A 23,779-nucleotide genomic window follows, 5' to 3' on the forward strand; every position below is an offset into this window, starting at 1 on the left:
TTTCTCTCTGTTCCTAACAACAGTCTACACAGATTGGTAAACTCGTGAAGTATTTTTAAATGATGAATGTTACAAGATCACTGAGAATTCATGATTCTTAGTTGTGGGATATAATTACATTAAATGAAAGTAAAGCAATTCACCCTTAGTGTCTCTTTGCCTCAAATACCCATCTGTATCATGAGGGTTATAGTACTTCCCTATAACAAGGGAATGTTATAAAGATTGTTAAGTGTCAAGATATTATGGTAATGGAGGCTATGTAAATATCTAAGACAGACAGAAGGTCACTAGAATAGCTGGGTTTACTCAGGGCAGAAGAAAAGGAAAAGAAAAGGAGAAGAGAAAGAACCAAGTGACATAAGAAAAGGGGGGAACAGAGAAATGCAAAGACATCTGAAGTGATCTCTATTTTAAAAGATCAACATTCCTCAACAAGTATTGGTTATTTCTTAGCCTAAATATAAAACGAAATGACAGTGTCTCATATAACATGGTAAAATCACTGACTTTTTAATGGTGACCTCCATATGTGTTTGTGAAGCATTAAAAATGTCATGAACTAAAGGCAAATATTGGCATGTTAGATGTGTCTCAAAATGTTTATTATTTGTGTCACTTGAATAATCAAAGTGGCTGACTGCAATTTGATATGTCACAACATTCCAAAGCAACTGTACCAGGTAGGAAATAAAAAGGACAGAACTGGTGACACCAGCACAGTCCCTATAATTGCATTTATTGGAATGACTCTGTGGAATAGTTTATTTTTACCGGGGAGCGGGGAGAGGGGGATTGGGTGGAAGGTAATCTCTTTACAAATTCCACAAAGCTCAGTTTATCATACCAAGACTCTACTCTAGTAAACACTTACATACATGCATAAAGTTAAACATGTGAGCAGACCCATTACCACTCATATGTGTCAGTGTTTGCAGGACTGGATCCCTAGTTTATAAGGATTAATTGCCTTTATAGCATGTGCGTGTCCTCAGGTTGGACTGTGTCAATGAGATACACATCTATGCTGGAAAAAATATCTTAATTTAATCCTATAGAATTTAAAAACATGTTACAAGGGGGCAGAGGATGGGGGAGGATTAGATTCAGAGCCATTTCTGTCAAAAAAATACATACTTCATATTTCTTAATAATACATCCCAAAAATTCCCTGTAGGCTCTTTTTTCCCTAATTAGAAATTCAATAACGGTTCCTTTGTTTTTCAATTCACTTCTCAATTATATATTACATGTTGGGTTTTTTTTCATTCCAGACTCTTTAATTCTTTTTCAGTGTTGCAGAATTAACTAGACAGTGTACTTAATCCTGTCTCTACAAAGACCTTGTTGTAAATGCAATGAAGGCTTTCCTTTTGCTATGGTCTGCAAATACGATTTGCGGAGCGGGGTACTTTATGCACATCATTAATGGCATTCTTGTAGAGATTGCAGTGTTGAACTAAAATCCCAAAGCTTTTACATAATAACTTGCATGTGTCTGCACGTGAACTGGCTCTTTAAGAAGGAAGCTGCCTTGGGCTACTGGAAAAGGGGAATCAGGGAAGAGGCTGATAAACTGTTAGGTGGTGGGGTACAGAGCCCAAACTAGGTGGCACTATTATTGCAAGTATGGTCACTTCATATCCTTTGCCTGAAGGCTTCACTGAATTAGAGGTGTTTGGCATTGGCACTGCCCTGCTGGTAGAAGGTAAGCTGGAGGGAATGTTAAGAAATCAGATCCTTTCTCCATTGTTATTCTTGAAAATCTAGCAAAAATGGAGTTTGTGAAATACAATTCAAAATTTGAGCAAAGAGAAGCATTTGCAATACAGCAACATAGACTTCAGTGTTGCTGTTGTTTCTATGGCTACATTATCAGTAGTTTTGATAATTAAAATAAGATGATGGGTGGGGTGGAGGTTGCTTGCAATGTAGAACTCTTTTGTTTATGTAACTACATTATTGAGAGAGCCAGCGCTTGTATTTTGCCTTTTTTAGAAAGAAATTGACTGTGGGCAAAGGGGATGCAATTTTTGTTATTGATTTTTTAAGTGTTGTTATGTTTTCCTTAGGGAAGGGATGCTGAATTGATTCAGGATACCAAGCTAATATTTAGCATTCATATTTTGTCTGATGTGGTGGACATTTTATAATCAGAGAAGTCAAAATTTAGTCTTATAACTTTCAATACAGTCAGACTAATTTGGTGTAGTTTTAATTAATAGCTTTTTGGTAAATCTAGGGAACAAAAATATAGCTGCATGAGACTCAGAAGCTTGAACACTATTAAGAATTGGGCTCCAGGTAGAACAGACTCGACTTAGCCAAGATGGTCTGTTGGTCCATAGGCTGCTCTTGTGAGAACATGCACATCTTCTTCTGACCATAATTAAATTGTTAATTTATATGTATTTGGGGATCTATCAAAGTCTATTCATGTAGCCATCCCCAAATGCTGACTTCTGGACCTTGTTCAGGGCCAGCTCGAACCCATGCCAAGTATGCAGCTGTGCAGGCTTCTCACTTTTGGGTCCCACTCTCATCTCCCTCCTAGAACCATGCACTGAGTCTGAGGTCCTGGCAGCATTCAGGGAGACCCTCCATAAGTGCCATCAAGAAGGAAAAAGCCTTTCTTCTATAGCTCACCCTCAGGAATATGGGAAGAGGAAAAAAAACCCCAACATTCCAGATGCAATTCCCTGGACTGAGAGGGCCCAGTGCCAGAAAAGAGAGAACAGTCGCACCTGCCAGGCCCCCCTGACTTTGAATCCGAAATATATCCACCCACACAAGCTGGCCAGAAGAGTTTCATGCTTTAGGAGCCTACCTTCAGAGCACAGGGAGTGAAGTGAGCTTCCGCTGCTAGAAGAAAAAGGGCTGAGGGTTTAAGAGTCCATCTCTGCAACATTGACTGAAGAGACAGAGGGTTTAGGGCCACCATTAACCAGAAGCCCATGCTAAGGCTGACCTTAGGTTTTGTGGGCCACTGCATGAATGAATTCTTCACAACTGGAAAACCACAACACTTGCAACTGGGGGTATAGAAAGGGTTTGGAGCTGAGTGGGACAGTATGGAATCACTTGTCACAGGAGATGACTGTTCAACACCTTCTATTCAAGCTGAAAATGCCTTTCCCCAGCTACCTGCTGACTGGCCTTCCAGTCTTTCCCACTTTGACATTCTGTTCTCTTTTCCTCTAAATCATCTGCCTGCAGCCCAGATTTACCCCTCTTAGCTCCAGTCTCTGGCTGTTACTTGCCTAAGCACCATGTCCCTTCATGTGACTGGCTTCTTCCTGCCACTTGTAATCTGGTATGGGGGATAGAATGCAGGTCTTTTTCTTCTGGCCTACAGTAGCCTTTGCTTTCTGATCACACTCCAGAGGACAAGACTCTTCTGGCCAGCACTCTCTGTCTTTTTGGCTTACACTCCAGAGCCTGGGTCTTGAAGTCTGCTTTGAACCAAAAAGTGAAGTAATATACAAAAATAAGAAATATTTTATGACCTCAAAAATGTTTGGTTCAAGTTCTGGGAAAAGACTTGGGCTGACTCTTATTTTTATCTATGCCTGCTTGTCCCTATTTATTATATGTATTTTTCTTCAATTCTAGTCTAACGCCTTAATTCTCTTATGGTCGTTGCTAAATTAACCAGCCAGTAGTTTTAACTGTTAAACTACTGGCATCTTAATAAGTGTTCAGAAGCATATGTATTTAACAGATTACCTAAAGTTGTATCTGAACTCTGTGGGTTCAGATCTAGGGTTTCACTTTTGGCCTATATACCATTAAAAAAAATTATAACAATCACTTTTAACATGATAGATGCTGCAAAGGAGTCAGAGCTCTCCATTGCAATGCAAATTCATTTTAGCGATCCTTGTCGTATATCTGTGATAAAACACACTTCCCTAAAGAGAGTATATGTGTTTACTCCATGCAATCCACAGAGACAAGCATTTGGTGACTGAAACCCAAATAAAATATGAATTTCATAAAACAGACCTTCACACATGCTAGGGTTTTAAAAAATTATGACCTAATTTGATTAAATTTATTTCAGTAAACACAACTGAAAAGGGAAGACTGCAGAAAGGGATCTGGGGGTTATAATGGATCACATGCTAAATAAAAATCAACAGTGTAACACTTTTGCAAAAGAAAAAAAAAAAGCAAACATTGTCTGGGATGTATTAGCAGTAGTATTGTAAGCAAGACACGAGAAGTAATTCTTCCACTCTGCTCCGTGCTAATTAGGCCTCAACTAGAGTATTGTGCCCAGGGAGGATATGGAATCTCCATCATTGGATATTTTTAACAGCAGGTTAGACAAACACCTGTCAGGGATTGTCGAGATAATACTTAGTCCTGCCATGAGTGCAGGAGACTGGACTAGATGACCTCTTGCGGTTCCTTCCAGTCCTATGATTCTATGAAGTTGTGACAGCTCAATATTTTAATACACTGTTTTAGACAGCATTCTTGGTTGTTTTTCAGGTCACTAAAGTACATTGGAGTACTACTTTATAGTTATTGTCTTCCTGGACAAAAATTAAATGTGTAGAATCAATTATAAAACTAAATAATTTTAAATAAGTAAGGGTTAATATCTTCATAAAGACTTTCTTTTCCCCCCTATGGTTTGCCAATTCAGTTAGCAGACAGGGTGGAGAACATGTCTGTTTTCGGTCACATCACTAATTGGACAGGACTGCAGTGTTTGAACTGAAAACTCAAAGTTTTTTTTTTTTAACATAATGTAAGTCCACACAAGAACTAGCCCTTTAAGAAGAAAGCTGCTTTGAGCTTCTGCTACAGGGAATCCATGAAAAAGGCTGACGAGTGTTGCTAGCAAGATGTAAAGCTTGGGCTAATTAGTTTTATTATTGCAAATATAGTTACTTCAAACCCCTTCCCCGAAGGCTTCACTGAATTAGAGATGGTTGGAATTGGCACTGCCCTACTGGTGGAAGGTAAGCTGCTGAGGGGAAAACTGAGGGATGCAGGAGAAATCAAATCCTCTCCCCCTGGCTATTGCTACAGATCAAGCAAAAAAAGAGCATTGGGCATATTTCTTTTTTGAAATAGTTCTGGTATCTATTTTTGCAATTGAATATAGATTTTATGGTTACTGTTAGTAAGATTATCCCAGCATTGATTAGGACAATTAAATTAGGACAAGGATTGCTTACAATGCAGGACTGTCTAGTCTGCATAATGGCACTATCGAGACAGTTGCTGCAAGTAAGTTTACTATTTTAAGGAATCAGGTGATAAGGATTTTTAAGTGTTATTCCATACAGACTTTTTTAAGTGTTGTTCCATTTCTCTTTAGAAAAAAATAAAGATATGCTATGTATTATATGAGTTAGATTTGGTGGCATCAGGCATTTGAAATTTTAATATGAGTGGTGCCAAATGAGGAAACAATCATATCATTGTTGAAAAAATTCAGGCTAATTGGAGAGGGCAGTAAACTGCAGCCAGTGTCTGATTTTAAAGTTTGTGGGGAACTGATTTCAAAGATAACCTGATTAAGTGCTCTGTCTTGTTTGTCCAGAAGCCACTCTCTTAGGAAACAGAATAACTTGGTTTTGACATCCACCAGTGATTTTTTTTATAATTAGATTATTACTTGCCATATATAATCCATTGAGGATGGGCAACAATAAGATTGAGTTGACAATTCAGGCTCTGTCAAGGTTAAACTTTGGGAGAAGTCCAACATAGTCAGGGTGACAGACACAGTTGAGGAACTTTTGTGTTTAGATACAAGGCATGTTATAGTTGTTATGGGAGAAAAGCTGATGTTAAACATGACCTATTTTTTAGTAAAGACAAGCCCAGAGAAGTATGGCAGTCACTGTAGATAAGCCCAAAGATGTATGTCGAGGGCTGGTCCCCCTAAACTATCCCTTTGACCTCCGGTGTTCTGGCTCATGGATCGCTATATGGAACTTGGTAAAAAAGTTCTGCCTAGAGAGGGAAGAGTGAAATACAGAAATATGTATGAAAATAGTTTGTGCTTCATATGAGCAGTCACACCCGTGACACCATTGTGCAGCTGGAGACATGGCTTCAGCTGTCATCCATGTCTTCTCCCCTTGAAAATCCTTTTGTTGTTTATTTGTTTTGACCAATACGATATTTATGGGTCACTGGTTGTTTATTGTGTATATGTTTTCATAGCAATTATTTCTGTCTCATTACAGAAAACAGTGGTGTTCATTGTGTTTCCCATTTCAGTTGATTCTAGCCAAAATGATGATGTTTTTCAGCTCTGCTTGGGTTCTGTCTGAATGGCTTGACAATCATTTCTTTTCGCAAAATCAAAGAACTCCGAACTCCCAGTAACTTCCTGGTTCTCAATCTTGCGTTGGCTGATTGTGGGATCTGCATCAATGCATTCATTGCTGCTTTTTCCAGCTTCCTGAGGTATCTATATCTTACACTTTCTTCTCATGTTATTTTCTTTTTTTTTTAACTCATGAGGACTACATCAAAAACAAATAATTCTAAATAGCTTAATTTAATTAACCCATTTCTACTGCACCATCTAACCATCTTTGTCTATCTTAAAAACTATGAAATTAGATTCAGTACTTAGGACAAGATTCACAAAGTTATTTAGGATCCTAACACTCACTGAAGTTAGGAGGCTAAGTACCTTTGCGGATCTGGGCCTTAGTGCTTTCACCAGGCAAATTAAAGAGTTGCTTTTAGCACTGCCAATTAGATCACCGATAACTGAATTTGCTCCAAAGTTATTTGTGACCCTGTCTATGAGGTTTCCCTAAACACTTGCACGAGGGCATTTTTGTTCCAAAAAAGTTGGTTAAACAAAATCTGTTTACATGGAGGTTCAAACCAGTTATGACCTGTTAAGCCTTTCTCTTTTACATAAGGGTCAGTAATTCAATCAGGGAACAGAATACCATGCAACTATAGATGATCAATTACACACCAAATGAATAGTCACAGCAACTAACTCACAGGCAATCCAGATTCTCAAATATGTTCAAATAAAACATCTATTAAATAATTTCATGAGCATATTTTAAAAGCATGAATAAACAACTCAAATAGAAAAGAGCTAAATTCTTCAAATAAATATGTTATAATAAGGGATCCTAGAAATCTGTTTGCCATGGAAAAACACAGAATTTGAGTTTTTACAGAGAATCGTTAGTTTATACATTTTGTGAAAAAATAAAAATATATACAGTAGAACCCTGTTTATCCGAGCTTCCATTATCCAGCTCTCCGCATTATCTGAATCACCAGCTGCCTGGGCCTCTGTCAGCCCCAGCCCCAAGTTCAGTTAATATGGAGAGCTGGATAATGTCAGCTCAGATAAATGGGGTTCTACCATATATCAGTAAAACATTGTGTGCAACTGATACCTACATATATTGTGGCTAAGGAAACTGAAGTTCAGCATTTCATTTTAATCACAGAAAAGTGTAGGTTTTTATGGGGGTGGGTTTAATCTGAAAATTTGGGGGTTTAATCACAGAAAACAGGATCCCTCTTTATAATTTACCCCTCTCTATTAATGTGAGTAACTGAATTTTGCAAACTAAACAAGTAAATGGATAGGCACAATAAGGTCCACAGTTCAGGAAAGCTCTTAAATATGTTTTTAAGTCCATCCCTATTGCAAGAAGTACTTAAGCACATATTTAATTTTAAGTATGTACTTGAATCCCATTGAAATCAATAGAATTGGAATTGGAGCCTAAAAATAAAAGACAGTATCAAAAAATGTACATGGTTCATTTCTTTAAAAAACTTCAGTTTCATTTTAATTTTACTTCATAATACAGTAATACAATACTTATAAAAGTAATGGAACTGATGGTTAGATTGTAAGCTCTTTGAGACCATCTTTTTTGTTCCATGATTCTATAGCATCTAGCACAGTGGGGTCCTGGTCCATTACTGGAGCTCCCAGGCACTATTGTTATATAAATAAGACTCTGAAGGGGTCCACTCACCAGTGGTCAGGCAGGGTACGACAGGTCCTCTTCCCTCCTGGCACCCCTTTTGACAGCCTCTCTGGTCCTGCTGTGATCTGGCCCTTCTGTGACTCATGTCCTCTGGCCAGGTCACATGTTTCACATCCATCCCTTTCAGGGTATACAATGACCCCAACAACAGGATAGCCTTCTGGGTTAGGTGATTGTCTCTGGTCTTCCCCGGGTTGAGATCTTGGGGTCTTGTCCTTCAGGCCCTTCTCTACTCAAGACTCCCCATACTGGGTCCACTTCTCCCTTTGACACCCCTTAGGGGTTGGTAGGAGAACCCAGGTACGCCCTCCCCACTAGGTTCCAATCCAGGGCCCAGTGTAGACAGCTATGTCCTACACTACCAAAGTGCCATACTGCTGCCTCCTTGGATTACTTCCTACCCATTCCCTCTTTTTCAAAGGGTAAAGACATCAAATAAGTGGAAATCAAAGATATTTTCAGATCTTCTATAAATATCAAGCCTCTTCCCTTTGCATTTGGCCACGCTACAGTCAGGCCTCAGGGCACAGAAGTTCCTGTGGAGCTCCTTCCCAGGAGCTCAGAATGTAGGTCAGTTCATCCCCAGAGTCTGCTGCATTACTGAGCTGGCCTGCTCCCCTTTAGAACTGCTTTGCAAGTGTGGTGGGAGGAATCTGCCTGGGCCCAGCACAGCTGCTTAACCCTTTCCTAACTGGTACAAGGTTTACATCCCCAATATTAAAACTCCTATATTAAAAACTATAGTTGCAAAAGCAGACAATCCTTTTTGCATCCATAAATTGTGAGCACAAATAATTGCAGACACAATTTTGTGCCTTCAATTACTGTCACTTGGATGGCCAGTTGAGTGCTTGATTTGCCCACATTTTCCAGCTGGGGTACCTAAAGTCAGGCTCTTAAATCCATATTTATGTACCTAAATAGAAGGAGCCTCTTTGCAAAGCTGCTGAGCATTTACAGTTCCCATTAATTTAAATGAGACCTGAGTTCTTTAATCTCTCTGAACTTCAGGCCACTCCGATTTGAGTACTCAAACATGGATTTAGAAACATATTTAGTACACAGTCTCATACTATGGTGTTAGGGGTCATAAAAGTACATAGAAAGGGCCATCACCAGGTAACTTCAACTCTGCCTACAGTTTTACATCCACTAAAACACAGGATTGGTGAACACTGAGATTAAAATGTAGCCCTAAAAAATCTTTGTGAGGTGGACCATTATGCTTTGTGTACAAATTAGTAAATTACCATTTAATGAGGTTCTACTGCATTTCCTTTCACTTCATGACAAAGCTTTTGTAACTGGTTTCCATTTCTTTTTGTATAAACTTTACTAAATGGGCTTAAAATAATATATTGACAAGTTAGCCACACTCAGTGCATATATATTTTAAAGTTGTATAATTGAATGGTATGTAGATTGTTTGCTTACGAAGTCAGCATTCACCAAATACACCAACAACAGGTGGTTTCCATTTTCAATACAGAGACAAAATGTATTATATCAGACACAACTGTGTGGTAACTACTGGCAAATATAGACTGTTTAATCATGATCACACTGTAATAGCATTCACACGTTTCAAAACAGGAAAACAATTATATATCATATTTTTTTTCTGAATTATTTCAATCACTAAAGACGTCTTCACCTATTTCTATTACATTTTGAATGGTTTCCTTATTTGTTTGCAGGTACTGGCCCTATGGCTCTGATGGTTGTCAGATTCATGGATTTCAGGGCTTTGTGACAGCACTGGCAAGCATTAGCTCCTCTGCTGCAGTTGCCTGGGACCGATATCACCATTACTGTACCAGTAAGTTCTAAAGTTTACATAGTGCCAGTGTTTTGATTTTTCATTTTAAAATAGGACTTGTTTAGATGCAAAAGTCTCTAACTGAAATAGTATGAAAACATTACAAAAATATAAATATACACCAATAAATGTTTAAAACAATTTAAAAATTATTTTAAAATGTGTCTAAGATGTGGCATAAATAAAATATCAATCTGATCTGCACAAGCAACCTTTCATGCCTGGGTGGTGCCCCATTGATTGCAATTAGACTCTGCACATATACAGTTGCAGGATTGGGGCCCATATCAAAAATAGGTAGAATGTATTATATGCAGAATTTGACACCTATATTAAGATGGCCCAAGCGTTTATGTTCTAAAGAATTCTTTTCTTGCAGCTTTCTCAAGTTTCCCCTTTTTTACTGACATGTAATACATTTGCTCTCAGTCAGGGAGCAAAGTTTTCCCAAGAGTTTCAACAAAAATTGTTGGATCATTTTCAAGAATTGATAGCGTGGAGGAAATGCTGTTTTCTTGCTAAAAAAAAATGTTTTAACTTTTTTTATATTAGTTCTAGCACCTTAGTTGGAAATGATGGAAACTTAATATTTGGCAGAGATATCAATGGGTCTAAATACTTCTGAGCACAGAAATATCTTTTTGTGGTCTTGTAAAAACTGGTTCTGAATTGGCTAAGATAACGAGATGTGACCTAGCTTTAATTATAAAACTATCTACCAATGTCCTCTGGGCACTGTGCTCATGTGCATATGTAAAGTGAGTGGAAATTTCCATTGTATTACACCATCTCCCAGGATGCCATTAAATTTGTGCATGCATGCATAAGATTTCAGTTTTAATGTGTACAGACTTGTCCAATATGGTCTCAGAGGAGACAGAGCTACCCAGAGGTTGATGTAATTTGTGCTGGGAGCCAAACTGCCCTCCAGACAGCCCTTTTATTGAATGGAGAGGGGTGCAAAGATAAAGCCACCTTCATATTCTGCACTGAGTGGTGCTCAAGAGGAGGTGAAGCTCTGTTTTCTTTTAAAAATAAAAAAGTTAGAGGAAAAAACCATGAAAATATGAATCTTCATTTCCCAGACTTCAAAGTTATTTTGGCTAGCAAGACATTGCAAATGGAAATTCCTGTGGAAATTTCATAATCTGAACTATTTGGCTAGCCACCTAACTCTAACACTGACCTGTACCCCTTAAGCATGCAGGAGGTTGCTCTGTAGAATGTCTGCAGCTGGGGAAGCCAAACCTGCCCATGGGATATGCTGAATCAATGCTTCTCCCGTATTACCTTGCAATACCACATACAGTACTCAGTCAGCACTTTCCATTTTGGGATTGCAAAAACTTGCTATGAGTCCCCCCATAGACTGGAGGTGACTGGCACCTTCTGGCCACAACACCCCTTGCAAAGATATTTTGTGATCAGGGTCCTTGCATCCCTAGTTATGTTGCTGGGTGAATCAAGCCCTTTATTTGTTCTGCTAAAGCATAGCACAGTATTATCTGAGCACGTCTATTTTCAGAGATCCTTTAGTAAAGAAATGTCTTCAAAAAGTGAACTGCTAGTTAACTGGGAAATCACTAACTCTCTACTCCCCACTCCCAATGACAGATGCTATCTCAGTATTCACGAAGTCTTTGAGATCCAGCATTTCTGTGACTGAAACAGCAAATATTAAAACTAAATGTGGAGCTTGCAATGAGCTATTTGTTATGACAACTCCACTACATTAGCTGCTAAAGGATTTGCTATAATTTTGTTCTGAAGCTTTTGTCAAGAATTCAGCTCTGGCTATGAAAAGTTTTCCTTTCAGACCTAAACAAAGGCCCTGGGATAGCGCAGGCCATAAGCAGCATGCATCCTAATAACCTTTGGACACTGAAATATGTTTGGAAGCAGAACAGCAGCATCCCTACCTGATAAGAGAGTTGGACTGAAAATAAGTATAGCTTTGGAAAGACATTTTACACTCTGCAGTATTGGCTAATTCTTTTGTGGAGTGTGTTGCACAAGCTTTTTTCCCCCACTCATTCATTGCACTATTATCTTAAAAGCTAAGGCAGATGGATCCTTAGGGCAAAAATAAATTCCTTTATTTTGCTTGAATTGTTACTTACTGATAACCAAACAGCAATGCTCTTACTGAAGATTTCAAATAAAAAGGAAAAGAAGAACAGAGTAGTTTTAAAAGCCAGTGTTCCAAGACTATTTCACATGCTGATTGTGAGGAAAAGTAGTTCACAGTTCCTGATCTCTATAAATCTGATACATCAAAACTCCAGATCACATCCTGCCGTCAATCCATACATTCAACTCTCATTCATAATGACAGGTTTCAGAGTAGCAGCCCTGTTAGTTTGTATCAGGAGTACTTGCGGCACCTTAGAGACTAACAAATTTAGTTGAGCATAAGCATAAGCTTTCATGGGCTACAGCCCACTTCATCGGATGCATCAAACAAATTTGTTAGTCTCTAAGGTGCCGCAAGTACTCCTGTTGTTTCAACTCCCATTGATATCCATATGCATTGCATGCCTGTACTAAGGGTGCAAACAGGGCCAGCTACAGGCACCAGCGCAGCAAGCAGGTGCTTGAGGCGGCCAACAGAAAGGGCAGCACATCCGGGTCTTCAACGGCAATTCAGCAGCGGGTCCCTAGGTCCCACTTGGAGGGAAGGACCCGCCGCCGAAGAATGAAGTGCCGATAGCGTCGTGGTTTTTTTTGCTGCTTGGGGCAGCAAAAACGCTGGAGCTGGCCCTGGGTGCAAAGTTACTTTTAGCCTATAAACAAAGGTATATTAGAGGCTAGTTAGTGGTCAGTTTCATCTCTGACTCACCAGAAAGTACATGGCCTGAGCTACAGGCTGTTCAGATTCAATCACATCTCTCAGCATGCTTTGTCATAGTCATTGTCATGGAAACACTAAACTTGATATTAAGGGACTGGGTTTCATTCTATACCATTTATCATCTGATTTTGGGATGCTAAAGTTTAGAGTGAAAAGGATAATAGAACTGAACTAATCTGATTGTTATATGCAGTTGGTCTTTTCAACTGATGTAGGAGTAATAGGGTTACCCTTGGAGTTGAACCCCAAACTCCCCTTCATCCTGCCTCCTCTGGAGCAAAATGATCAATTAGGATCCAGGCAACTGTCACACTGGAAGTGTAGAATCACCATTTTCCCCAATATGTGAGGCAGGCTCTAAGCTTTTATGCATAAATCAAGGAACTTTAATTAGGAAATGTTGATTTTTTAATGACTTAATGAGGAAACAGTTTGATTGTCATAGGTAAGGGGAATGTTGACATTTGAGGGATTTAACACCTTCCTCTATCCCCGCAAAGTAACTACTCAAACCCCAAGAGATACTACTGCAGTTTAAGGAATTAAAAAAAAAAAAAAAAAAAAGCAAACCTAAGGGAATTTTATCTTGATAGTTAGGGAGAAAATGGGTAAAACTGGAAGGGATTTCAAATAATTTGATTTTGATTACAGAGAAAGTTATTCCCTATCTGCATGCCTTTCAAACAGGCAGCAGATGCCCCTGCTTGATGATGATGCCTTTAATAGGAAAAGTGAAGAGAGACTGGAACCATTAAGTTCAAGAAGATTCTGTGACAGCTGGGAGCGGGCAGCAGTGGGAGGAACTGGGGTTCAACTAGGCATCTAGAAGTGGGCAGTTTCATTTGGGTACATTACCAACTCAGGGAGAGGTGAAAGATTCTATCCTTGATTAATTTAACTATGGGAAAACTCTGCAAACATGTCAGTTTTTATTGACTGAAAGAGGAAAAACGTAACTCTCATTCATGAGGAGAAAGCTGACCACTGGGGAGGGTCTGGGGTGTTTAATAACTTCAGCCCCATTGTGGGGTATTGACTCAGGCCAGTTGTTTTCCATCCAAAACCAGAAGTGGCTGCTGTTTAAGAAAAGGGGAGAATGAGGGAATGCAAAAGCTGAGTGGGGTTGTATATCAGTATTCAAGAATTAGAGAAAACAGGGGCAAAATATGAGGGGACTTGATATCACTTTTTAAAATTAGGCACAAAGAAGAGAAACAAAGGAAATTTATATAGATATCTGAAAATTAGCAAAAGAAGGATAAAACCTGAGGAAATTTTATCTATATATTTGAAAACTAAATAAAAAAGGGGCAAATTCTGAGGGGACATCCCATCAATATTCAATAATTAGAAAGAAATGGGGCAAAATATGAGATTTCTATATCAAAATTCAGCAGTGATGGAGAAAGTTATTTCCCACTCTCTTGCCATTCAAAAAGAAAGCCCTGTGTGATGGAGTTGTAGCATGAGATGAGAGGGAAGGTTGGAATGAGAGGGTTCCAGAAGATTCTGTTGCTAGTGGGAATGGGTACTGCCTGGGGATGAAGAAAAAGTTTGCAAGTGAGAAATGGAGTTCAGGTGGACATCTGAATGGGTAGCTCCATCTGGAGCTTGAATCACTAATGAATATTAAATATGAGACGAGTTATTCTAATTATCAAATATGTCAAACGACTGAAAAGGAAAAAAAACACTTTAATTCTCAGATATTATAGGAAAGTTGATCAGTGCTGTGGGGAGGAGCACACCAAATCAGTGATTGAGGCCAACTGTTTTCCTCTTCAAAACCGTATGTGATTGCAGGTTAAAAAGGAAGGAGGGAAAACAAACCCTGAGAGAATTTTATATCAGGATTTGAGAATTAGAAAGCAAAAGGCAAAATCTGCAAAGATTTTCTATCAATATTTGTTAGAGAGGAAAAAGGGACAAAATCAGAAGGGATTTTGAAAAAAGGGTAAAATTTGAGCAAATTTTACATTGCTCTTCAACAATCAGAGGAAAAAGAGGCAAATATGAGATTTTTACATCAATATTCAGTGATTTGATAGTTATTGTGTCTTCATCTGTTAGCTGCAAGTGCTGAACAATTCCAAAGCAGTCCTTACCGACTTATTGTATTCAGTGTAGCTGCTCTGTCATTCTCCTTTTGTCTAGACTTGCAGCTATTTCGTAGTTTTTCTATGAGGCCCTGAAAAAGCTCTAGTTTCCACATAAATCCCCATTCATTTGCATTGCAACAGGCAGTGAAAGATTACTCACAATCATTTACCAAAGTGACTTGGGCCCCTCAATAGTCATAACAAGAATCAAAGGATGAAAAACCTTTTACCTAGGACACCTTGCTAACAGCTTCTTGTAAAGAAGCCATTTTGCAGTGCACAACAAGAAGTCCTATTGTTCCTACAAAACCCAGTAACATTACTATAATTTTTGAGCATCGTCTACTGGCACCCTAACTATAGGCACCACATGTTATTAAGGTTGCCTGATATTTCCCATTATAAAGACCTCATTTTCAGTTGCTTATAACTTTGCCAGTCTTTAATCATTTTGGTTGAAATTTTTCATGTTCAGTATCTGCCTCAAGCTGAATTGTTCTGGAAAATATCAGTCACAACAGTTCAGCCATTTCAACAGTTCTTTTGTTAAAATATTCTGGTGACCTTTGAGAAGCTGTAGCTCTTTCATACTTTGGAGCAGGGACTCAAAATTTGGCAGACGGGTGGTCTTTGAGCCAGGGATGTACCTTTTGTGGTTTCTGTTAGAATCCACCCAAATTTGAGCAAGTTACAATAGTTTGAAAAAAATTCAGTTCCCAGCTGCTCAGTAGGTATTCCTTATAATTTAGTTATTAAAATTTCCAAGAATTACATAATTCTTGTAATTAAATTAAAGACTATCCTAATGCACAAGGGTGTGAATTAAGATTGCCCCTTAAATCTGGCATTCCTAACTTTTCAGTGCTTCACTTTTCAACTTTCATGTCCTGTTAACACAGTTTTCTGTGTAACATATATAGACAACCCTCTTTAACAGAGCATTCCTAAAACAAATGGTAAAAATTCCCCATACTGCCCATACCAATGTCCTACTGTGCATCACAGGAAGAATATGCTTTCTGAGCCTCAAAGGAGTTAAGGCCAGAGCACAAGATTTGATTACCTTTAGTAGGTCTGAATCTCTACTGTCTTGCACTTTGTGCAAGCACTACCACTTACCCTTTTGATGGGGTAGCATTTTGGCCCTGATTCAGGCAAGCATCTCTATTCACACAACACTTGAGCACATCATGACCTTTAGGTATGTGATTGTTTTCCACAATCAGGGCCTTTATTCCTACTTTGGGCAATTGTAAGAGACCATAAAGCCATAATCTGATCTACACGGTATTGAATAGTTATTGTTTTGTACCAACGCGGTCATATGATCTCCAAAACTTGAAATAATATTGTTTCAGTGTGATATGAGTGTGTGGTTTTGTCTATTCTTTCACTGAAATTAGTTTTATTCATTTTCTCAATGCATTACCAGATCCAGGGAACTTGACTGATATTGCAGCAAAGAGTCCTGTGGCACCTTATAGACTAACAGATGTATTGGAGCATGAGCTTTCATGGGTGAATACCCACTTCTTTGGATGCATGCATTCACCCACAAAAGCTCATGCTCTAATACGTCTGTTAGTCTGTAAGGTGACACAGGACTCTTTGCTGCTTTTACAGATCCAGACTAACATGGCTACCCCTCTGATACTTGACTGATATTGAATTTGTTTTCTTTAATTAACACCATCACTGAAGTGAATTTAATGCTCTAGTAAGATGCCAATCATATTCTTCAGATCTATCCAAATTCTCTGAGTCCTGAACAGGTACAGCACAAGCAGTGGCTGTGCAAGCTTTGTTTACATTGTCTTGCCATTGTGGCATCTCTGTTCTGAAGCGATCACCTCCAAAAAGAAGGTAACTCTATGTCAATTCAGTTGTTAACCTGTCAGCTGAGACTTCACTGGTGCAGTTTATTTTAATAATAAAACAGAACCACACTTGGCTCCAATTCAGTGCCAAGTATCTCTAAGTGCTCTACATACATTAAACATACTGTTGTAACATACGATAATATGGTTATTCTGTCTTGCAAATGAGGAAATTGAGGCAAAAAGACTTCAGAGCCAAAGTTTTCAGCAGTATCCTCCAGGAGCCCCAGAGCGGGGCAAGTCCCAGACCCCGCTCCCCAGCGGGAGCTCACGGGCCGGCTTGCGGGCCTGCGGACCATAGTTTGCTCACCTCTGTTTTAATGCTTCCTGCCTAATGCATGTCTTTAAAAGAAAAAAAAAGAAGAAGAAGGGACAGAAATAAAGTACTACAGTATGCTACAGAAATGATTCAGAGCACTAACGGTTGGGCTTGGGGGGCATTGCTGGAGGCTACTGTGATATTTTTTCTTAATAATGTCCCCAATCTCCAGTTTACACTCTCAGGATGCTATGTGTCACAAAAACATAGGAACTCAAGGTTAACCATACCAAATGAGATACTATGTCCAAAAACAGGCCTCTGGCAGTGTCCAATTACTGATTCTTCAAACAAAGGGGCAAATATCCCATAATGTTCCTGGCCAACTGTACATTACTCATTTAGGGGGGAGAAGAAGATTGCTTCCCAGTCTCAGTGAAGATTAGTTTATGCCCTGTAGCATGAGATTTGATTATCCTATCTCAGCATAAGTATAACTATAAATGGTAATCTTGGTAAGAAAATTATCCAGCCCTTTTAAATGCAGCCACAGTATTTGACTCAGTGACTTGCACTGCAGCAAATTCCATAGACTGCCTGCCTTCTCTGAAGAAATATTTCCCATACAGTCATCTAAATTTACCAACCATTAATTTAATTTATTAACCCATTCCTTTTTATTTTTATGGGACTGGGGATAAAGGCATGACTAATCAGTTTTTACTATAAAATTATGAAGGGCAAGTACCTCTATCAATTTTCCCATGACTCATCTCTAGTCCAGGCTGAACAATTATAGTTTCTCAGGGCAGAATAATTTATCTGGCGAAACCTTTGTTATAGGCAATGATGCACAAACCAAAAAATACCCCCATGACTTCAGGTTATGTCTGCAATTAGAAAACAATATAATTTGTAAAGTGAGCAAATTTGCTCTAGAATCTTTGACCCACTATAAATAAATTTTTGGGCTACTTGTTTATTGAGTCACGTTTCTTAACAGAACAACACTTTGTGGTGAACACTCATTTTTGGAATCCCATTTCATCTGACCCCTCTATTTGTATGAGATCTTCTTTATTTCCTTCAGTTATCTAGCCTGACCAAATTCTTAAAACTTGTTTTCAAAAAACATGAAAAGCTCTTTAGTGGAGAAACATTTTTTTTAAAAAAAAGAACATTTCAACTACAGCACCACATGTACCTCCTGTTTTGTATAAAGTTGCTCAGCGATATACTAGATATCTGATAAGACCATGCCAAAAAGGAGAGTAGTTTCCTGGGTCCTGAAGTCCTGAACTGATGCATCACTGTGATATTCCAGTTTTATGACAGTGTAATTCCACTGAAATCAGCCTGATGTCCCTACACCTATGCTTCAGGCAATAAAATATGACAGAAAGCAATTACTACTCACCTTGGGTCATATCCTGAGTTTCTTTGATTTTGCACCCAGATTCTAGACAACATTGGCTCTACACAACCCCACAAAGACACCAGGAACAAAAGTAATCTTGGCAAAGACGTGTTGATGGCAAGCAAGAATAGATCATCTGGAGCAGACCATATCCTTGACCCACTATGACCTTTCATGTCTCAATGTGCAAATGACCCATGAAGGGGCTAAGTAGAGATTGTAAGATCTACAATTTTTGCAAGAGCCAGGACAGAGGCACAACAAATTTCACCTTGCAATTTTCCTTCTGGTCACAGCTTTTGGGACATTCCATAGCTTGAAGACAGTACCTGACCCATCAAGTGCTGTTCTGAGGGTAAAATCTCATCGCTCCACAGCAGAGGGATAGAACTTGAGCATTCTTTATGGGAGTGCTGCACCCCATTTGTGTGTCATTGCACAGCATGTCTTGGAGGCATGGGTCAAGTGAAGGGAGAGGAGTGAAATAAGCTACTGCAGGGCTACTGTAATAGCCAGAGTAGTTCCAATGCCACTCTATGCCCTGGAGGGTTTCCTTACAGCAACACCACTGGCATCTGCCTTTTCCCAAGCCTCGCTACTTAAGTTTGGCATAGGGACTGGATTTAGCCCTTAGGCAGGAGGTTGAGGGACTTCAACCACTGGAGGTGCAGTAATTTCATAGAAATGAAAGCGAAGGCTGGATTATTGCATTCAATGGGAAAAAACATTTCTTATTTCTGTCCTGAAAAGGGAAAATTAAAAAAGTCCTTGTTCATGCTTTAAGATTCCTTTTTTCTATACTTTGCAGGAAGTAAGCTACAATGGAGCACAACTATCTCAATGGTGATATTTGTGTGGGTGTTCTCTGCGTTCTGGTCTGCAATGCCACTGTTGGGGTGGGGTGAATATGACTATGAGCCACTAAGAACTTGCTGCACATTGGACTACACCAAAGGAGACAGGTGAGGAGGCCTATTAGATTATTCCCTCAGCTTTCTGTGAAATGAGTGACAAGACCAGCAGTAGGTGAATTTTATAGCATACGCTTATCTTTCAGAGCTGACACTAGACATCTGGCTGCCCTAGATGCCCCATATTACTGGGACAGAGCAATTTGGTGGAGATGTGCTGGTGTGGTTGCTCTCAACCCCCAGCCTTGGTTACATCTGTGTGAAGTATCTCAGCAAACCTCTTCTGGAAGCAGTTGGGCCACAGACCCACTAGTATGGTAAATCCCACTCACTGCTGCCGTCACAAAGTTTCTGGCACCTTTAAAAGAGCTGGATCCAAAGCTGCATTGATTCATCTCACAGGTGTGAGGGCAGCTGGGTCAGTGGCATCCCTCAAAAATCGACACCCTAGACAGCTGCTATGTGATCTATGCCAAATACTGACTGTACTACCACTAGTGTTACAATATTCCTCATGCTCTCCTGTTTATCCACCTAATACATTGTGTCATGATCTTTGATTCTGAACACTCTGACTGAGACTTTTTTGTTTTACTCACAGTAGTACCTAGCACAAGTCCTGATCTTTGACTGGGGACTCTAGGCACTATCACAATATTAATTAATTAATTTCATTATCATTCTTATTATCTTTATGTAATACCGTCTGTTTGCTGACATCAGCTGAAACTCTTGAGCCAACAGCCCCTAAGGCTGGAAATAGGTGGTGGGCTGTTTTCCCTGAGTAGCTTTTCTTACCAGAATCCACTTCCACTCCTGGTCTATCAGAGTGCAACTGTATTGAGCTTCGGCACATGCCCCAAAGCCTGTCTGCTGCACCTAAAGCATCGTTCCTTTCTTTGCATTTTTACAAATATAAATATATAAATACTTAGAAGTTTTTGCCTGAGAAAAGATTACAAGAGGTCTAAATTTCCTTTTCTATGCAGTCTTTTATTGATAGTAAGGTAATATATAGAATGGTTGTTAATTAGTATTTCAAATATTGCATGTGTGCTGGAACACACTCCGATTAGTGTATTTTATAAACAACAAACAACATATCAGAAAAGGATTAATGAGGGCTTTTTCCTCTACCCACCAGAAATTTCGTCACATTCCTTTTTGCTATGGCCATTTTCAATTTTGTGATCCCTATTTTCATCATGCTGACAGCTTACCAATCTATAGAGCAGAAATTCAAGAAAAGTGGACAGTTCAAGGTAAGAAAGCTTCCCCAAGTTCCCCCCAAAACAAGATCACTTATGTGAGGTATAAAGTCCTGAAAACACACTCTCCCTCCTGGCCTCAGTATCATTGACCAAGGTTTTGAAACAACCCCTCACCTCCCCTCCCTACAGAATCCTTCCCAGATTATACACTAAAACAAGTCCATGCTAAAACAGAATAGAGGGAGTTTTTGTTGATTTTATATAGATAATCATCCAGAGTAGCTTTGCTCATGAAAGTTCATTCTTACTTACTACGCACATCAAAGCTCTCTGAGACCCACAACACTGCAAAGGAAAGGTTATGAGGAGGACTCAGTTTCTAAGTGGGGGCAGGAGAGGAGGCTGGTTTTATAAATGTGACTTGCTTACACTTGGCTAGGGTAAATCAGAAATCTTTATGAAGTGGAAACAAAGGAATTGTTTCTTCAGAAATGTTCTGGAGCACTAGGTTTATGATGATGTAATGTGGTGATTATGTAACTTGTTTTTTTTAGGCACATACTGTACAGTCAGTGAGCTTTAGACTTGACTGGCCAATTCACACAAAGAGTTCCCTCAGTTATCAAATTCATTCTCATGGCCTCCTTTAAAAAAAGAAAGAGTTAAAATTTGAGGCAAAGATTTGTCCTAGCGGACTAGTGTGCAGGATAGAGGGTATGTACACAAACAATATATTACTTTTAACAAAGATCAACATTTTTTTTCAGTGAGTTTATGGAAGAGTCTGACAACTTATGTCTTTGCCTATTATAGGATGGTGTATAATAGTGTATGGTATTATGTAATCCTAGTTATGATGCAGGAAATGTATAGGCATTAAAAACTACAGTTCAGTGTTTAATAGTGAGGTACTCAAATACTATGGTCATGAGAACTATAGAAAAGTCTACAAAATATAGACACAATGGCAACACTATATGTTTTGACTTGATATCAATGATCTCATTTATTTTTTTGTAATATTTGTTATATTTGCTTCATCCCATTTGTAATGGATGCTTACAAAATCACACCCCATCACTGATTTGTCCATTTTGCAAGCTTCCTGTCGCCCCTAAATCCTGTTGTTTTCTGTAGAAATGAAATTAACATAGCTGCTTATTTAGCATCCCTGCTGTTTTCAAGGGACACTTCACATTTCACCTTGTTATGTCACCCCATGATCTATCTCAGCTCTCTAGGAATAGCATTCACAGGCAAATAGCTACTGCTGTCCCAGGAGGGGGAGCCCAAAACATTGGGAGCCAATTCCACACAATTTCATCCAAATAACATCAATGGAAGAGCTGAGAGCAGGAGGACAGTCTCTAACACGTGTGCCTTCTATTTAAAAATCTTCACTGATTTTGAGCAAAGAATATTAGGTTACTGCATCTGTCCTGTCTGTTTAATGCCGCATATTATTATGTAATAGATGAATGTGTGGTTTTGTTTTTTCAGTTTAATACAAGTTTACCAGTGAAGACATTGATCATTTGCTGGGGCCCCTACTCCCTTTTATGCTTCTATGCTGCAGTTGAAAATGTGACTTTCATCTCCCCAAAACTCCGAATGGTATGTTGAAAAAGCCCTCACACTGTCCTTGCTTTTTTCTGACTTACTCCTACAGCATATCATTTCACTAATCAATTGCTTGACACAGGATATATAAATAAGTAAATGGTTTCTACATAGTTTATTATTCATCAACTATCTTTAAAGAAAAGCAGCTAAGTATAGTAATAACAATAATTAAAAATTATATTAGTGAGATTGCCACAAGATACTGAAAAAATTTAATAAGCTTCACTTGTTGCTTCAATAGTTGATTTTGGATCTGGATCTGTAGCCTCAGTATTATTCGGTTGGTCAGTTTTTCATCTAAGTTCAAGTGGTATTACTCTAAAGAGCTAGTTTGGGCCCCATTGTTTTCCAGTGTGGGGCATTTATTTCTTAAGTGAATCTTTAATTAGTAAAACCACTTTTAAAATGCTTACTTTTCCCAGAGGACTGTTCTCTGAATAAAAATTATTCTGGAATTGGAGGAAATGAACATTTTCTCTAGATTCTCTCTGTTCTACATTTGTAGGAAACGAGAAGGGGATGCTAAGACGGCATATAAAAAGGATGGAAGTTTAGTATATGTACATGAAGTATTTTACCATTCTATTTCAAAATCAAAATAATTTCTCTTGGGGAACTGACTGGCTCAGGGATTCAATAATAACATATGAAGCCTTTCATGTATAGCTCACTAGTTAAAATCCACCCAAAGTTGCAGGTAGCTACAAGTTACTGCCATATATTAGTTCAGTATCCCACCTAAAATGAGTTTGTGATCTTAGCTGACTTCACACTGGATAGGTGCCTACATCACAAAATTCACTACCACAAATTGTGCATTTGTTTTCAGTCTCAACTGAAAAATCCCAAGAGTACAGACACTGAACTGATTTCTGACTTTGGAGGTGGTCCCCTCCTAGTCAGGGAATAGTGGCTGGGCAATTTGAAGATGTTTCATAGTCTGTCTTATACCTGTCATGCGGGTAAAGGACTTATCTTCAGTTGACTCAAAACTCATCACAAGCAGCAAATTCATTTTTAAAAAATAATCCAGCAGGAACTTGTTTGGTAAGGGGCAAACCAAGCATTTCTCAGGGCTAGACTGCAGTGAGGATCTAATGAGCTTGTGTAGCATCACTTCAATTTCTGCTGAAACTTACATTTTTTACATGAAATTAAAATTGTTCTCTGCATGTATATATCTCATAACAGATACCTGCCATTATTGCCAAGACAGTGCCAACAGTGGATGCCTTTGTCTATGCCCTGGGGAATGAGAACTACAGAGGAGGAATATGGCAGTTCCTCACAGGACAGAAGATTGAGAAAGCAGAGGTCGATAACAAAACTAAGTAACACAGTATGGCTTTAACCTAAATTAATGCAGACACATAACTGAAAGCAAATCCAGCAGAGGAAACCATGTATGTACGCTAACTTTAATTAAAGGTGGTTCCACATTGGAAAGGTTCTGCCTGGTCTAAAAGCAATGAAATACTGAAAGAAAGTCATATGGATAACTGTTACGAGCTGCTTGTCAAACAAGATGGCTTAAACCTGTGTTGGTTGTTGTCAGTCTCATTTTATATGTCATTGCAAATAAACTGTGCTGTGAAACATTTTTTTCCTGCTGGACTAAGAACAAAGTTTAGAAAATGAACTGTGGATATTAGGTTATCCAGTGAGGCCTACCAGTATTAATTTGTGCTCTATTTATCCACATG

The 23,779-nt window shown here is 38.8% G+C and overlaps 1 protein-coding gene across 2 annotated transcripts; it reads left to right on the plus strand.

The window, feature by feature from the left end:
* Window positions 1-1,555: 1,555 nt before the first annotated feature.
* RGR (retinal G protein coupled receptor) lies at window positions 1,556-23,574 on the plus strand. 2 transcript variants are annotated; one of them, XM_050959107.1, is made up of 8 exons: window positions 1,556-1,708; window positions 4,899-4,973; window positions 6,279-6,435; window positions 9,707-9,828; window positions 19,140-19,293; window positions 20,387-20,504; window positions 21,954-22,067; window positions 23,268-23,574. In XM_050959107.1, exons 1-8 carry the CDS (start codon window positions 1,630-1,632, stop codon window positions 23,409-23,411), a joined length of 963 nt encoding a protein of 320 aa, XP_050815064.1. In that variant the 5' UTR covers window positions 1,556-1,629; the 3' UTR covers window positions 23,412-23,574. The 2 variants fall into 2 exon arrangements, with proteins under 2 accessions (XP_050815064.1, XP_050815065.1); XM_050959108.1 differs by lacking the exon at window positions 4,899-4,973.
* Window positions 23,575-23,779: the final 205 nt, after the last annotated feature.

This window comes from Gopherus flavomarginatus, chromosome 6 (assembly GCF_025201925.1).
Source record: "Gopherus flavomarginatus isolate rGopFla2 chromosome 6, rGopFla2.mat.asm, whole genome shotgun sequence".
Lineage (NCBI taxonomy): Eukaryota > Metazoa > Chordata > Testudines > Testudinidae > Gopherus > Gopherus flavomarginatus.

Coding starts and splice junctions, on each gene's coding strand:
- RGR (XM_050959107.1), top strand. CDS start 1,630: ATGGTCACTTCATATCCTTTGCCTGAAGGCTTCACTGAATTAGAGGTG. Junction 6,436..9,706: donor GCTTTTTCCAGCTTCCTGAG/GTATCTATATCT, acceptor ATTTGTTTGCAG/GTACTGGCCCTATGGCTCTG. Junction 19,294..20,386: donor GACTACACCAAAGGAGACAG/GTGAGGAGGCCT, acceptor TCTACCCACCAG/AAATTTCGTCACATTCCTTT.